The sequence below is a fragment of the Cygnus atratus genome, chromosome 5 (genome assembly GCF_013377495.2).
Source record: "Cygnus atratus isolate AKBS03 ecotype Queensland, Australia chromosome 5, CAtr_DNAZoo_HiC_assembly, whole genome shotgun sequence".
Classification (NCBI taxonomy): Eukaryota; Metazoa; Chordata; class Aves; order Anseriformes; family Anatidae; genus Cygnus; species Cygnus atratus.
In genome coordinates, this window is record NC_066366.1 from 33,473,817 (window position 1) to 33,490,082 (window position 16,266).

Genomic DNA, 16,266 nt, shown 5'->3' on the forward strand with positions numbered 1-16,266 from the left:
AAAGTTAGTTCTGTCCTTACAGTACGAAGTTGCAGCTTTCTCTGAGTGCCCAGGGAGGGTACTGCAGCAACTTCCTCCTCCCTCAGCTCTTGAGGGCAGCACACACCCTGGGATATGTTCCTGCTTCAGCAACATCTCTGCCCACCAATGCCAGGCAGGAGCATGGGAGGCTGAGGAGCTCTGAGAGGTCTGGTTAGAAAAAAAAACTCCCAAAAGCTCCGATTGCAGATCATGAGCAGGCCAGAGCTGATCTCTCCTTCCTTATTCACAGAAGATTGAAATGATAAAAGCTGCTTGTAAGTGGCACTGATATCCTAGTGCATGCAGCAGTATTTCCTTCCCCTCCCACCCTGCTAATGCCAGACTGCCTCCATCCAGCCCCCTTACCTAACTTAGCCCAGTGATGCAGCCTGCAGAGCTGCAGCAAGCACCGGCTGCTCTCTGTCCTGTCTCAGCTGCAAGCAGTCTCTTAAGAGAAGCTCTGAGATCACAGAAATGTTGGTAGTGTTAGGCCAGGAGCTTCCTTCACTCAGCTCTCCTTAGGCTCCTCTCCACCCAGTTCACAGTTCCCCAGCTGCTCTGCACACAGCTTAGCTGGTGCACATCAATCCTGGGCACCCTGTGCAGTCAGTCCATCTGCACTGCCAGCAGCAGCTCTCGACACGTGCGATACACCATTCGGACCTCAGGCTAGAAGCCAGTTGCAAGCGAAGGGGATATCTTCACCATCAGATCTCAGCAGCCACATGGTGCTGGTGTGGGCTGTCAGATGACTGCCCAGCAATAACCTTCACCACTGGTGGCTGGAGCGTGAGTCCATGTGCCACTTTCTGACAGCTCTGAAGATAAAAAGAGCTGTAATCAGCTAGTAACCAAACTTAAATGTCAAGCCAAGGTTGTTCTAGCAAGTTTCCTCATGCGACTGTGGTGCGAAAAGGAAGGAAGCTGTGTTGAGAGATCTTCCTGCCCATAGCAGCAGCTCAGCAACCACTGCACCAGCTTCATGTCAGTGGGATATCTGGGGCAGAAGGGAGCATCCCTTCAGCTCATTTGGGATAGAGTTGGACAATTACATCTCCCCCAGCAACTTAAACCAGTCAAGAAGAGTTTGCTGCAGCTTGCCATACCCAGGCAGTTCTCTCTGGTGTTGTTTTAACATGTTTCATTTCTTCAGACAGTTTTAACACCTGTTGGTGATGATGCAATTTGCTGCACTATCCCACAGATGAGGGAGATACCCGCATTGCTCGCTGTGATGGAACTGGAGGAATCCTGCTGAGGAGATTGCACTTTGGTTTTGCTTTCAGTTCAGCAAGGCTTTAGCTCCCTGATGCTGCTCTCTGAACTGCAGATTCCTCTGGAGAGCATCACTGTACTTTTTTCCCTCCTTGCCTGATATTGCTGAGTACAGACATGGCAATGAGACTAGAAACTAAAGAGCAAGTTTCCTTGCATAACCAGGCTGGACGAGATGGAACCAAGCCTTGCCTTCTGCAAAAATACAAACTCTGCTTTAGACTCTTCTCGAAGAAACAGAGGTATAGTCCAATGTGCCTCTTGCTTGTGGTACAAGCACTGAGCAAAAACTCCAGAAAATAGCATGTATGTACCATCTTATATGCATCTACCAAAAACGGAAGCTTCTGACTGAAAAAAAAATGCCTTTTTGCATGGATCTCAGGGCGTTGGGTTTCGATCATGGTGTTCTGACGGTCTTCAAGCGTTGCTGACCTGCAAGCGAGTGCCTAAAAGAGCGTGACTAGGGAGGAAGAAAGATGTGAGCGCAGCAGATGCTAATCCTAGCGCAGTGGTGGTTGACATGCTATACCCTCATGAAGGGTAGAGGAGCAGCCTTTTCAGCACAGAAGTTGGTGGGAGTTGTGGGGGTGGCAGCTGGTGTATGCCTGCGTAATCTCGAGTCCCCTGCCTTTGTAGCAATTGATGATCCAGAAGTTTGCTTCTACCAAGCTGCAGGTGCCAGTGTTTTTTGAGTTGCCCTCAAATAAATCCTCTCTGTTTAGAGGCTGAAGACAAGCGGTGGCTGGAGAGCTGGAAGAGAAGCACTAGCTCTGGAGGACAGGAGTGCTGGTGCTAGTCAGCCAGCCTCTCCCACTCAAACATTTGCATGCCAAGCTGAGAGCGCTGAAACCACTGCTGCAGCAGCTTCCATCTGTGGCCCAGTGCTTTTCACGGACAGCTGCCACGTCCTGGCAAGATGTAAAGCTTGGAGGGCTGGGCAGGGAAAGGTCAAGAGACCTGTTAAAGCTCTTTCCAAAGCGAGAGGGAAGCTTTGAGCAGGACAGATAGGATGTTTTTCCTAGCTTTCCTCTGCTCCAGCTCTCTCAGCCAGACTCCACTAAATGTGCCTGCCCCGCTTTGACTTGCCTGACCGTTTTCCTTCTTTCGTGCTTAGTTTCCATTTGCCACAAATTCTGTGGGGCTGCTGCTTGTGCCGAGTGCTTACAGCTGCGACACCAAGAGTGCCAGCACCAGGGGAGCAAAAAGCAGGGGGGCAGTGACCAGGGCTGACCTTGCTGAGAGGTGCCGGGGCTGTTGTCCTCTGGGCAGCAGGGCAGGAGCTTGTCCTTAGAGTGCTCCAGCGGGTGTTTCTGAGACTCCTTCCCTGAGCTAAGCTGTGAAAATAGGTGTAGAGACTGCCTTAAAAAGAGCTTTGGCTCTGAGCTCGAGGGAAGCGAGAGCCCCGTGGCCCAGCTGCTCCCGGTGGCTTTAGCAGGTGCTGGTCTCAGCCCCGCCACGCATCGCAGCACCCAGCTCTCCGCTGTGTCCCTGCTCCTGCCCCCTGTCCCCGCTGTGCCCCGCAGATCTGCGGGAAGCCTATTTAACTCCTGGTTTCTGTGTCAACAGCCACCACCCGGCCGAGATGGAAACCTTTTTTAAGAGGCATTTCGGGAGGAAGGGCCCACCGGGGCCGCGGCATGCCAGTGTGGTGGCCGTGCCCACCGGCAAGGCCCGCCGCCGCTCCCAGGCCGGGCTGCCCTCCGCCTCGCTGGCCCAGCGCCGCCGCGGCTCCAGCGCCCTGCCGCTGCCCCTCTCCTGCCTGCCCTTGCCCCGCCGCGGCAGCCCCCGCCGCCGCTCCAGCACCACGCCGCCCTGCCTCAGCCCCCGCTTCGCCGTGCAGCAGCACCGTGGCGGCCGGCCGCCAGCCATCGATGCCCAACTTCTGGGCTGCCCCGTGCTGCTGGCCGGCCTCCTCCCTGACGGAGAGGAGGGCGATGGGGCGCCGCGTGCCGACACCTCCGTCTCCTGGCCTCTGGAGGATGGCGGTGGCCATGTGGCGAGCGGCGGGGCGGAGCGGAGCGGGCGGTGGGCTGAGGAGAGCTGGCTGACCATGCTGCCCCGGCTGCGGCCGCTGCAGGCCGGGCTGCTGTCACGGGGCCCCCGCTGCCTGCGCCGCGCCTCCTCCCACCGCCTGCCCACCGACAGCGGCTGCGGCCGGGTCCCCCACGGCCTGCCGGGCCGCTACCGCCGCCTCAGCCAGCGTCGCCTCTCCAGTGACGCCCTGCGGCCCGGGCTGCTGTCCCCCGGCCGCGCGTGGTGGCTGGCCCAGCAGTGCGCAGGGGCAGCCGGGGCCGCCTTCCCCGAGTGCTTGGGACCGGAGCCCGCCTGCTGCCCTGACGGCTGGAGCCCCCGGCTGCTGTATGTATGGCGGTGCTCAGGAGGCAATGAGAGGGAAGGGAGGCTGGGAGGGACGAGAGGGACAGGCAGGGCACTCTGTGCCCTGGGGAAGGCTGCTTCAGGCTCCACCGCATCTTGGTGAAGCAATCCGGGTGTTTTGCAAGGGACTTGACATCCCTAAGGGCTTCGGCGTGCATTCCTTCTCCCCTGAGCTAATAGGCGGCCCTCCCGTGTCTTCCAGGAAAGCTATTGCCAAGTCCAGCCTCCAGCACATGGTAGCCCAGCCAAACCCCACGCTAGCCCTGAGGAGCGAGTCGGAGAGGCAGATCCGCAGCACCGTGGACTGGAGCGTAAGTTGTGTTGCATGTTGTAAGTTGCGTCGTGTTGCGCTGGGCATTGCGTGCGATGGGCTCGTGGCCAGGAAGCAGCGGGCTCTTCCCAGGCTGAGGCTTCCCAGGTGACTTCAGCTTTGACACATTTATGGCCTCTGCCGTTGCCACCAGCTGGTGCCAGCATCTGTGCTGCTGGCAGCACCCCTTGATGCTGTGAGGAGAGGCTGCGCAGCCACAGGCAGTCCCCTGGGAGGATGGCATAGATACAGCACTTCAGCTTTTCTGTTCCTGGCATTGAGGTCTGCTGGTGGCTGGGGCTGAGCAACAGGAGCAAGCCCCTGCCCCTTCACAGGCAAAGACAGGCAGGTTTTAAGCTGCACTTTTGGGTCATAGAGCAGAAACCGTTCACGTGTGGTGAATTTTCCCCAGATGGCTCCTCTCGGGGTGGTGGAAGCAGTGCTTCTGTGCAGGACGCTTTGCAACTGGGCTGTAGGTCCTTGCTGTGGGATCTGAAAAGGGAGAGAGTTGGTTTCCTGAGGATCTCTGACTGCTAGTGGGTGGGTCGTGGCAGCAGCTTTGTGAGGTTTCCTTTGTGCGGATGTTAGCCCCAGTTGTGCAGTGCATCTTGTCGTCCTGGATTTAGCTTCCTCTTCCTCCCCGCACACCTCATTCCAGTTAGCTTTTCCCTAGCACAAAGCAGTTTAGGGATCAGATGTTCCTCTGGGGGTGCTCTCAGAAATATGTTGTCTCATCCCTTTCAGGAGACTGCAGTCTATGGGGAGCACATCTGGTTTGAGACCAATGTCTCTGGGGATTTCTGCTACGTTGGGGAACAGAACTGCATGGCAAAACTGCTGGTAAGTCACCTGGGGTCACCCGTGTCCCTTGCAAGGTCCGCAGATGCAGGCTGTGCTGCCACCCGGCGGAGAGACCATGAAGGCCCTGCTGCTGCCTGGTGCTGGGAGGAGAAGCGTGGTGGGCCTGGAGAGCTAGCAAGAGGAAGAGACCATGTGTTCTTCCTACATCTGTGTGCTGGAGTGCCGCATCCCCAATTTCTGCCAGTGCTGGTGTTTGGTTTGTGGTTGCAAACCTGCCAGAAGTGACACAATGTTCCAGGGAAAGGTTGTTGGGATCCCACATGCTTAGAGGAGGAATCTGAACCCATCTTCTCTGGAAAGACCGTTCAATAGTGGGGAAAAATGAACACTGGAGACCCAGGCCTGCTGTCTCCTGACCCTGTATAGCAGGACTGGAGCCCAAACGTATTGTGGGCACCTCCCTGCTATGTTGCAGAACCAAAAGCATTGGCTCTAGGCATGTGTTTAGATCCCTTCACTTTCAAGGTGTCTAGGTTGTATGTAACTCCTACAGGACTTGTTCTGCGTTCTGAAAAATATGAAGGCAGTGTGAGGGGAGATCGAGCTTGCTGGCCTCTGAACCCTGCTGCTCACATGCATGTTTTTCCTCCCCTTTTCTCATCCTCCAGCAAAAACCTCTCTCCAGGCGTAAGTGTGCAGCCTGCAAGATCGTAGTGCACACACCGTGCATAGAACAGCTGGAGAAAGTGAGTAAAGCCTGTTAAGCCCCTCTCTGTGGCTTGCAAAGCTCTAACAGCCTTTTCCTGGCCAGCCCTGTCTGGGATAGGGCAATTCAAGAGGGTTGGGAACTGCAATGTGTTGTTGCGAAGAGGGGTCCTATGAGGAGATGATACCAAAAGGAGTGCTAATGGTGTGATTGGGACCCCTGGCCCCATTTTGTTCAGTGAGAGGGATAAATTGGGAGTTTCATACACAAGCACTGAACATCTCCAGAGGCTGTACTGTAGTAAAATAAACTCCAGTAGGTTTCCTTCAGGTGATGGTTTTACTGATTCCTCCCATGTGTGTTCAATCCACAGATAAATTTCCGCTGCAAACCTTCCTTCAGGGAGTCAGGATCCCGGAATGTACGGGAGGTGAGAGATGTGCCTTGGACTGTGCCCATGTCTGCCTTCTCACCTTTTCAGTTTGGTGACAAAGGGATCAGATGCTGCCAGAGTGCTCCCAGCCCACGCTGGCAGCATGTTGTCCATCAAAGTGCTGGCATTGTGCTGCCTCCTGGCTCCAAAGAGGAGGTGCAATAAAGGAATATCTCTTTGCCAGGCACCAACACAGACTGGTTGTGTGGAGAGAGGAGATTGCAAGTAGCAAAAGGCAGAGCATCTGCTGGTTTGCATGTGCTACAGCTCCTATATCTGCATGGGGGGAACCTGCAAGCAGTGTTTCCTGAGAGTTTTCTACCTTCCTGTGCTAGTCCCCAAGCAAATAGAGCAGGCAGTGGTTTCCTGAGTCTCCACGGTTTGGAAGGGGGCAGTATGGGCTCACTTTTTGCTTTATCACTCAGTCTTGCCCTGCGTGACACAGGTACTCCATGTGGCAATAGAAGAACTCCACAGTGGTGCTGTTGGACCCCTTTATTCCACATTGTAACCTAGTGGGTGCTGCTTCTTTCCTCAAACAACATGGTTGTTAGGAGCTAGGCAGGCAGCTGCTTGGCTGCAGGCACTCCAGTCATCTTGCTGTACACACAAACTGTCTCACAGGGGTTTTTCATACCGTCCACTGTCACTTTTTTCACCTTTTACTGGGGTCATTTAGTCAGAGATATTAAGAGACAGAAATGTGATTTATTGCCAAAGTAGCACTCCACGTTGCTGCTTACCCACTCTTTTGTTTGCTTTCTGTGATTCCATCTTCAGTTTCCCTTGCTTCTTTTTTGTTTGTTTGTTTGTTTGTTTTTTTTGTGGATTTTTCTTTTGTTTAATTCCCTCTTCTCTGAGCATCTTAAGTTGGCCTCTTGTCCCTCAGTTCTTTGGCTTTGCCTTCTCCTAGAGGTTTATTGCTGGTGCACATGAACAGTGGGCTTGCTGCAATAGCAGAGGTCCTAGCTCGCTTCCTCATGCCCTCATCCATTCCTCATGCCCATTTCTCCATTCTTACACACACTCATCCTTTAACTTTTTCTTTTCTTTTCTTTTCTTTCTTTTCTCTTTAGCCTATAGTTGTCCGGCATCACTGGGTGCACCGGAGACGGCAGGAAGGGAAATGCCGGCAGTGTGGCAAGGTGAGAGGGCATCTTGTTTTTTTCTCAGCCTGAAGGAAAGCTAAGGTCAGACTAGGAACAATAGCAGGGCTGGGAAGCAGAATTCCTGCATAACATCCCACTATTCCTGCTAGGCAGGAGCAGCCTATGGCAAAACCAAGATTCATGCCCTGTTTTGCATAGTGAAATACTACATAGGTCCTTCCCATTTACAGTTGTTCTCCCCCTGGGCCCGATCAGTCCCAGAGGCAACCATCTTCCTGACATATTTTATTTGGGCAACAGCGACACAGGTGCTGTAGTGGTGGTTGGGGCTATCTGACAAGGATCCAGAGGGCTCAAGCTGCAGGCACATTGTTTATGTCTCTCTTGGTGGTGGGAAAGTCCTGTTGGATGATAGGAAGCTGTCAAGGAATTCCCTAAGCCTCTTATCCTTCCCTCTGCAGGGTTTCCAGCAAAAGTTTGCCTTCCACAGTAAAGAGATTGTAGCCATCAGCTGTTCCTGGTGCAAACAAGCGGTGAGCAAAGCCCCCAGTGAATGTCTTACTAGTCTGCTCTGCATCTAATGACCCCTGCTTTCTGTCGGGACTCCCCTGTCTTATTCTCTGCAGCCTGCCCTTACAACTCCTCTCACTGGGGTGGCTGGACGCTGTTTTGATAAACTTTCTCCTCAGTGCCTCCCAAGGGAAGCCTTCCCATTACAAAACTCCTATGTCATTTCCTACAGCAATGTCATGGGGGAGCTGGGAGGAGAAGGTGGCTGTCCCCAGCAAATGGAGCACCTCAGTTTTCTCTCTGTCTCTCTGCTTCTCCAGTATCACAGCAAAGTGTCTTGTTTCATGCTGCAACACATCGAAGAGCCCTGCTCACTGGGGGCTCATGCTGCTGTCGTTGTTCCTCCCACTTGGATTTTGCGGGTCCGACGCCCCCAGGTAAGGCATATCAGCTCCTGAGTTATTGCCTGACTCCTGCTTGCCCAGCAGCTCCTCACACAGTGTTCGAGTTTCTGCCTTTTTTCTCCAGAACCCGATGAAATCCAGTAAGAAGAAGAAGAGGACATCATTCAAGAGGAAATCCAGCAAAAAGGGTGCTGAGGTAAGAGATAAGGAAACAGGACCTTGTGTTGGAATGGCAGAGGGTCTGGGCAGCAAGGAGCAGGATTGGGAAAAAAGGGCGCTTTGCAGGGTCTGTGCTGAGGTTAAGGAGAGTGAGGTGGAGGGAGGGTGCTGGAGCAAGGAGAAGCCTTGGGGGTGGCTGAAGATCTTAGAGGATGGCACAGAGATGAGAAAGGGCTGGGATGTTTTCTTCCTCCCACTCCTGACCTGCATGATGTTAGGGCTCAGCTGGAGGTGGGAGTTTACATTTCACCAGGTTTGTTGATGAACCTGTGGCGTCTCTTGCAGGAAGGAAAGTGGAAACCCTTTGTCATCAAGCCCATGCCAGCTCCTCTCATGAAACCCTTGCTGGTGTTTGTGAACCCCAAGAGTGGTGGGAATCAGGTACGGCCTTGTCCTACACCTCCCTGAGAAGGCAGCTCTCTGAGGGCATTGCCATTTGGCTGCTGAGAATTCTGCATAGCTTTGGTAATGTCTCAGCTGCAGAAGAGGCCAGCAACCTCCATGGTGTCGGTTTGCTACCTCGTACTTCCCACCTAACCCAGGCTTTGCCTGAGTCCCCCAGAACACCATTGTCTCAGCCTGTCCCCAAAACCAAATGCCTTCTTCCCACTGTCCACTGGGAACTGCCTGTTTCCTGAAATCTTTCGTATCCCCCTAGGGAGCCAAGATCATCCAGTCCTTCATGTGGTATCTCAACCCACGGCAAGTGTTTGACCTCAGCCAGGGTGGACCCAAGGAGGCGTGAGTACTGATGGGGGCAGCACCCTTCCCTTACCCATCCCTTCTCCAGAGCTCATTCTGCAGCTCGCAGAGGCCTGATGCTCCATAGCTCCCTGGTGCAAAGAGACATTCAAACAAAAATTCAGGATTTGGGAGGCCTCTCTAGGACATGTTCTGGCCGGTCCTGACCTTCCAGTGTTTTCTGCAGGACAGATAGTCCAACCTTAAGGCTAGTGGCTAAGAGATGAGCTGGGAGGTAACATTCCCAAATCTAATTTATGTTGCATCAGTGCCACGTGAGTCTGGTTTGTTTGCTGCATTTCAGTTTATCCACCTGTACAGTGACTGAAAATACCCCACTCTTCCTCCACAAGAGCTGTTGAAGACAAAATTGCATGGCTTGCCCGCTGCTGAGGTGATAGGGAGACAAGCACAGCTTTGTGAATGCCACCTCCCTCAGGGCTCTGTGAGGGCAGGGACCCCTGCAGTGACACCTTTGCCTGGCTGCAGTCTCAGTGTCTGCCCTCCCCTCCTGTCCCTCCCTGTTCCCTGCAGGCTGGAGCTGTACCGCAAGGTCCACAACCTACGGATCCTGGCGTGTGGGGGAGACGGCACGGTGAGTCCCCCTGCCCCTTCATGCCTGCCGTAACCTTTGCAGTACCCTTTCAGCAGCCCTCCTCGCTGTAATCCAGAGCGGGGCAAGATGTGTGCGCTCTATCTGTGGTGTGACTGGTAGCACCAGATGCTGTGGGTTCCCTCATGCACCTTTCCAGGGTGCACTATTTGCATGGTGTGTTTGCTTTTGTGGTCACTGTGGGGAGCAGTGTCCCCATGGGGGTTTCTAATATCTGCTGCAGCACCCGTTTGGAGCATTAAGGACCATGAAGAGCCTCAGCAGTGGCTAAGGGGACCTGTCTCTGTTTCTGTGGCCATAGCTAGTGCTCCATGTCACCTTCACCTACTTGCTGGTCCCTGAAATAACCAACTGTTTCTCTGCACTCTCTGCTCGAGCAGGTGGGCTGGATACTCTCCATTCTGGACCAGCTACGCCTCAACCCACCTCCTCCTGTGGCCATCCTGCCCTTGGGGACCGGGAACGACTTGGCCAGGACACTGAACTGGGGTGGGGTAAGTGATGGGCAGAAGAGCTTACTGCTGCCAGAGGTAGGCCTGAGTGCTTTGACTCTGCTTCTAGACACGCGGTGGGCATTTGCACCAACTTTCTCTAAAAACAAACCAACAAAGAAGTGTCATTTGGACATTAACTGTTCTTCTGACATTTGAATTACTCTGAATTAGATTATAATATATTAGGACATTAACAAAAGCAATCATTATTTCATACTTTCAGGAGATTTTTAGAAGGAAGATGCATTGTTTTTAATATTAAAGCCCCTTTTAGTTGTTGTGCATTCAAGTAGAATGTGTCTTTTCCACATCCTTTGCTCTGGGATGTCTGCCCACAGTCCACTGTCTCTGGGACATCTCTGGGACACAGACAGCAGACTCACCAGATCCTGCTCTTTACCAGGGTTACACAGATGAGCCTCTGTCCAAGATCTTGTCACATGTGGAAGATGGAAACATTGTGCAGCTTGATCGCTGGAACCTCCATGTGAAGCCAAACCCTGATGCAAACCCTGAGGAAAAGGATGAGACAGCTGCTGACAAGGTGGGTCATCTCCTCTCTGCCTTCGTTCCCTGCTCCACTGAAGTATCTGCTGCACCTCTGCTTAGCAGGGGGTGGGCTGGATGCTGCATGGTCCCCTGTGGTCCCCGTTCCTGGGCTCTGCCTGTCCTGCCCTGGGGCTGTGCCAATGCCATGAGGCCACTGAGCTGAGGGCAGCAGGAAAGGGATGGTCCGTCACCTCAGGCTGGTCACCTCTAATGTCCTGAAGGGAAGATGAGTCCCAACTCAACCTCATGAACACAGTGCATGGCTTCACTATAGCCTCACCTCGTCTTTGCCATGGCCTCACATTGGCAGCCTCATCCTGCCTGCACCAGGGTTTCCAGTCCTATTCTTCCATTCCATTTCAGCTCCCCTTGGATGTCTTCAATAACTACTTTAGCCTTGGCTTTGATGCACGGGTGACACTGGAGTTTCACGAATCCCGAGGTAGGTGGCAGCAGGGTGCGGCAGGGCTGGGGCAGGGTCTGTGATGAGGGGGTGCCACAGAGGTGGCACCTTGCAAGATGCTCTTACAAAGGGACAGAGGTGAAATCAGGGGAGTGAGTGGAGCTGTTGAGAAGCAAGAAAGGTGCCTGCAAAGGAAGAGAGCTGGGGGCTGTCCTGGCTGAGGCTGGCTGGAGAGCCATGTTTGGAGAGAACAGGCAAGGGAAGTATTTCCACGTGCAGGCCAATGACCTGGACTTTGTTCTTCTTTCCCTAGAGGCCAATCCAGAGAAGTTCAACAGCCGGTTTCGGAATAAAATGTTCTATGCTGGGGTGAGTGCATAAGGGTGTCTGGGCATGCCCTCATTGATTCACCTAGAGAGCAGGCATGGCCCCAGCTCCTTTTCACAGTCTCAAGCCACTCCTCTGAGCTACCAGGGCCTTTATACACCCAAACTGAGCCCTGCCCCTGAGGCTGGAGAGGTGCTGGAGAAGGGCTGCAGCCCTGGGAGTTTCAGCTCTGCTTGGCTGCAAATGCTGCTGGTGGTACAGCTTACTCTCTGGCCTGTGGTACAGTTGCTCCCTTGATCTCCTGCCACTATTGTTCTTATTCTCAGGCTCGTGGACAGTCAGCCAGGCAGGACCTCCCCAGAGCTGTGGGAAGGCAGGCTGGCCCTCCTGCAGGGGAGCGGGAAGCCTCTCTATACAGTCCCCACACTACTTTGGTCTTTTTTTTTTTTTTTTCCTTTTTTTTAAACCTTGAGCCAGTTACAGCTCCCTGGCTAATAATGCCTTCTAGAGTTTGTGTCTCAGGGTCTTGTTTATTTGTCCATCCCCAGGCCCTCAATGTACCTCTCTATCCAGGTGATAGGTGACTGGTATTTGGCAGTACTAAAGGCCAAATGCTGCTCTGCACCATCTCACATCTCTTCTAGTTGTCTCCCCTCCTCCCTGCACAGTTAAACACAAAGGCAACCTTAGGATCTGTGCAACAGAGGCCATACAATCTCTCCTGGTATCTCTGAATGGGGTCACACAATCTCTGTTTTATGCTTGAGACTGAATTTGTCTCTCGTGACTCGAGTGTCTTAGTAGAGGAAACCCCCCTTGCCTGTTCTTCCCTAAAGCCAGGACTGGGCTAGCAGGGGAAAGTGAGAGCATGTTACTGAAGTTGTGAGGTGCCCCAAGGTTTTTGGTAGGTAAAATGTCAAGAGGAATAGATCAGGTTGTCTTGGGAGGGGGAGAGAAGAGAATTTCTCCAGTTGACAGGGAGGGTCTTTGCTCCTCTCAGCAGCCGAAGTCTGAGGGTGGATGGCAGGCTTCCTGGCTGCCCATTTCAGTGAACGTCTGGGCACTAACTTTGTCTCTTGCCTTGGCAGACGGCTTTCTCCGACTTCCTCACAGGGAGCTCCAAAGATTTAGCAAAGCACGTCAAGTTGGTTGTGAGTGTGCATCAGTGCTTTGGGCCAGGGAGGGGGGCAAAAACTGCACTGGGGGTGAGGAGTGCCCCCTCTAAGCACACTGAGCACACTGAGTACCTCAGTGCTGGGGAAAAGGATGTGTTTTTTGGGGCATCAGCTTCCTCTGGCTTAGAGGTCAGTGACGATGAGGAGCAGAGGGGGAGGCTGTTTCATCCCAAGTGGGTAGGGTGGGACAGAACCCCTCATTCCAGCAGCCTGAATGTCCCTGTGTTGTCTCCAGTGTGATGGGACAGACCTGACCCCCAAGATCCAGGACCTGAAGCCCCAGTGCTTGGTCTTCCTGAACATCCCCAGGTGAGCAGCCCCAGGACCTGCCCTTGTGTGCTGGACTCCTCACTGCCTTCCAACAGACCTGTGCCCGAGTCTGAGGGTGCCTGTTCATGCTCACTGTCCCTTCACAGGTACTGTGCAGGCACTATGCCCTGGGGCAACCCTGGTGAGCACCACGACTTCGAACCACAGCGCCACGATGACGGCTGCATTGAAGTCATCGGCTTCACCATGACATCCCTGGTGAGTTGGTGCTGTTGCTGGTGGTAGCTAGCAACCAGAAGAGTGGCGGGGGGTTGGAGTTAGATGATCTTTAAGGTCCCTTCCAACCTGAGCCATTCTATGATTCCATGAGTGACTGGTCCCATCGCCCAGGAGTCAGGGAGCCCCACTGCTCCTCAGCTCCCCTCCCGTGGAGTTGTGGTGATGGCATGTGCGACAGTATCTGAGATTTAGGCAAGGTGCTGTCATGCACTGATCCCTGTGAATCGCCCAAAACCCTGAGAACTCAGTTCACTTGCAAAGTCTGGCTGTCAGTGGGTGTTCTCCCCATCCACCTCTCAGTCCGTGCTCTGCTCTCACTCTGGAATTCTTTCACAGGCTGCTCTGCAGGTGGGTGGCCATGGGGAGCGACTGTGCCAGTGCCGGCAGGTGGTTCTCACCACGTCCAAGGCCATCCCCATGCAGGTAGACGGGGAGCCCTGCAAGCTGGCAGCTTCCTGCATCCACATCTCCCTGCGCAACCAAGCCAACATGGTGCAGAAGACCAAGCGGCGCAACTCCATGCCTCTGCTCAATGAGTAGGTTCCTCAGATCAGCCTGTCACCTCCTCTCCAAAGCAGAAGGGATGGATGGGGAAGGGAAAGGACTCATCTGTCACTCCCACGAGCATTTTGATCTTCTCAAGGAGGGGCTGGGAAGGGATCAGGCTGCAGAGGTGTGGCCAGACCCTCATGCTGGAGAAGCTGCTGGTGGCAAGCTCCCACCCCAGCCTGTGTTCTTGCTTGTATTGGAGGAGTGGGGTGGGTAAGAAGAAAGTGAGCTGTCACTTTCTGACCCCTTCTCTTTTCCTTCCCCCCTGCATGCAGCCAGCAGCCAGTACCTGAGCGGCTGCGAATCCGGGTGAGCCGAATCAGCATGCGTGACTACGAGGCACTGCACTACGACAAGGAAAAGCTCAAGGAAGCCTGTGAGTGACCAGCTGAGTACCCAGGGGTGGGAACTGCACTCCCCAAGTCCAGCAGTGCCCTCAGCTCAGCTGTGTGAGGTGTTGGGGATCAGGCAGAATCTGCTTCCTGAGTTGCGTTTGTGTCCTGTTGTGCAGCCGTGCCACTGGGGATCATCGTGGTTCCAGGAGACAGTGACCTGGAGTTGTGCCGGACCCAAATCGAGAGGCTGCAGGAGGTGAGGCTCTGCATGGGAAGTGGTTAGGCCGGATGCTGAGAATGGAGGGGCTGGGATTTCTAGGCCGCCTTGATCTGCACACACCAGCACACATGCTCTTGTTTCTGGTAGCAGCTCATGGTTTGCTTTAACCACGTGATGGAGGCAGGATCCCAAGCTGGTTGGCATATTTCTCCCTGCTCTCTAGCAGCTTATTTCTCAGCGTTGCTCTTCTGACCTTGTTCTCCAGGACCAGAGTGTTGGTGGCCCAGAAAAATTATGGGGCAGGGGAAGAGGCCAGTACACATCCTACAGGGACCTGTTACCTCCTGGGTGTTTGCAGGGAGACCTTTCCTCTCTCCATTTACCTGTTACACTGTGTTCCTTCAGCCTTCTGCAGGCTCTGTCTCCTCACACAACTCTGCCTCTCCCTGGGTGCCTGGATTAGGGTTGCTCCCACCTCCAAATCTTTTCAGTTGCAAGTACTAACTTTAGTGCTCCTGCCGCTGTGCTAGCGCATGCCCCCAACCTGCACACAGGCTGCATAAACCTTGCTCCTGGTGAGCAGTGCCTTCTGAGCCCACAGCGTGGCTTCTGGTGTTGTACTGCACAATCCACTTTTCTCCCAGAAGATCTACAGGACAACCTTCCAACCCGAGCCATTCTCTCTCCTTGAGCAAATCCTGTGCTCTAGCCCTGGAGCAAGGCAGGGACCTTGGCCTGGCAGGATGTAAAGCTTCTTGCCTCATCTGCAGTGTGGTGACAGAGCCAACCCCTGTGGGACCATAGAAGGGATGGGGGGCTGCCCAGACAGACACTGTAACAGCACACCTTGCCTTTCTGCAGGATTTCCCTCCACAGCCCTCTGCTTTGCAGCGCCTGCTCTTTCAGGTGTGTATAGCTTCACTCTGTCCCCCAGGCTCATCTATCATGTGCACGATGCTGGTCTTGTGGGCTCATCTTGTGGCATTTCTCCAGTGAGATGGCGTGTTAGCTCTGGTTTGTCCCATGCTGTTCCTCATCACTGTGTGCTGTGACTGTGTTCAAAGATTCCCTTTCTGTCCAAGCACCTGCAGCCCTCCAGTCTGCAGGGACCTCCCAAAGCAGGAGGGACACACTGGGGAGAGAGCAGGAAGGCCAAGAGACATAACTCCTCTTTTTTTATGCAGGAAGGAGATGGAGCCAAACCGAAGACACTGTCATCCCAGAAGCTGTCACCAAAGTGGTGCTTCCTGGACTGTGAGTATCATCTTCCCCTGGGGGCACTGCTTGTGCATGAATCGGGGGGCGATGGGACAGACCTTGGGACTCAAGGATGCTCGGGTCTTTGCAGGCAGGTTCAGTAGTTCTTGGCCCCAGGCTGTGCCTCTGGCTGCTTGCCACAAGTGAAGCAATGAGCCTGCCAGGCCAGGAGCGTCTGCTGGTCTCCAGCCCCCAGAGCTGAAGGTGGCTCTGTAGTACATGCCTGGTCTTTTCAGGACTGGTGGGGTTGCTCTCCTGTGTCGTGCAGGCAGGGGGCCCCCATGCTCCAGCACGCTGGGAGCAAGAAATCACCTTGTGTATCCTGGAGGTATGGGGACGAGTCTCCCTGCCGGTCTTCAGCTGTTTCTCCTTCCCATCCTGGAAAGAGCTTTCTCATTTCTCTTTGTCTTTGCTGACCTGGAGGCCAGAGCTCTCCCTGTGTACCTGGAAGCTGGCCGAGAGAAGTGACTACCAGCGATATTTCATCTCCCTGACTTGCAAGAGGAGTTTCTAGCTCCCAGTAGCAGAGCTCAGGGCAGAGCAGAGCTGCCCTCCTCCTGTGTTGTCAGAGGGCAGCACACAGGAGCTTAGGCCCTGCATGCAGGAGGGCTAAAGGGGGCCAGGAAGAAAGCCAAGAGCAAAAGCCAGCCCCATCCCCAGAGCTGACAGCCACTGCTGACCAGGTCAAGGCCTTTTTGGATGCAAAGCAGATGATTCAGGGGTACTGACAGGTCATCTGGAAACCTGTCCTTTCTCCTCATCTCAACAGAGATACTGCTGTGTTTCCCCTGAGATTCCAGGTCTCAGGCACATGTGTGGGGCCACTTCATCCTGGAAGGGGACACCACGCACAGCCATGAGTTGCCACATGGGCTCGGGAAGCCTCA

General features: G+C 54.1%; 1 protein-coding gene across 4 annotated transcripts in view; it reads left to right on the forward strand.

Moving 5' to 3' along the window:
- Nucleotides 1–16,266, forward strand: part of DGKZ (diacylglycerol kinase zeta) — a 42,997-nt gene that overhangs the window by 17,337 nt on the left and 9,394 nt on the right. For 3 of the 4 annotated variants that reach the window (XM_050711040.1, XM_050711039.1, XM_035539707.2), the window contains 22 exons: nt 3,878–3,986; nt 4,730–4,825; nt 5,455–5,532; nt 5,866–5,922; nt 7,002–7,070; nt 7,496–7,567; nt 7,865–7,981; nt 8,073–8,144; nt 8,453–8,548; nt 8,826–8,908; nt 9,443–9,503; nt 9,902–10,015; nt 10,419–10,559; nt 10,928–11,006; nt 11,281–11,336; nt 12,383–12,445; nt 12,705–12,778; nt 12,886–12,997; nt 13,355–13,554; nt 13,843–13,943; nt 14,079–14,158; nt 15,307–15,376. In XM_050711040.1, coding sequence (XP_050566997.1) covers nt 3,878–3,986; nt 4,730–4,825; nt 5,455–5,532; nt 5,866–5,922; nt 7,002–7,070; nt 7,496–7,567; nt 7,865–7,981; nt 8,073–8,144; nt 8,453–8,548; nt 8,826–8,908; nt 9,443–9,503; nt 9,902–10,015; nt 10,419–10,559; nt 10,928–11,006; nt 11,281–11,336; nt 12,383–12,445; nt 12,705–12,778; nt 12,886–12,997; nt 13,355–13,554; nt 13,843–13,943; nt 14,079–14,158; nt 15,307–15,376 — 2,000 coding nt within the window. Of the gene's footprint in view, nt 1–2,865; nt 3,658–3,877; nt 3,987–4,729; nt 4,826–5,454; nt 5,533–5,865; nt 5,923–7,001; nt 7,071–7,495; nt 7,568–7,864; nt 7,982–8,072; nt 8,145–8,452; nt 8,549–8,825; nt 8,909–9,442; nt 9,504–9,901; nt 10,016–10,418; nt 10,560–10,927; nt 11,007–11,280; nt 11,337–12,382; nt 12,446–12,704; nt 12,779–12,885; nt 12,998–13,354; nt 13,555–13,842; nt 13,944–14,078; nt 14,159–15,306; nt 15,377–16,266 lie in introns of all 4 variants that reach the window. The other variant, XM_050711038.1, reaches the window with a different exon arrangement.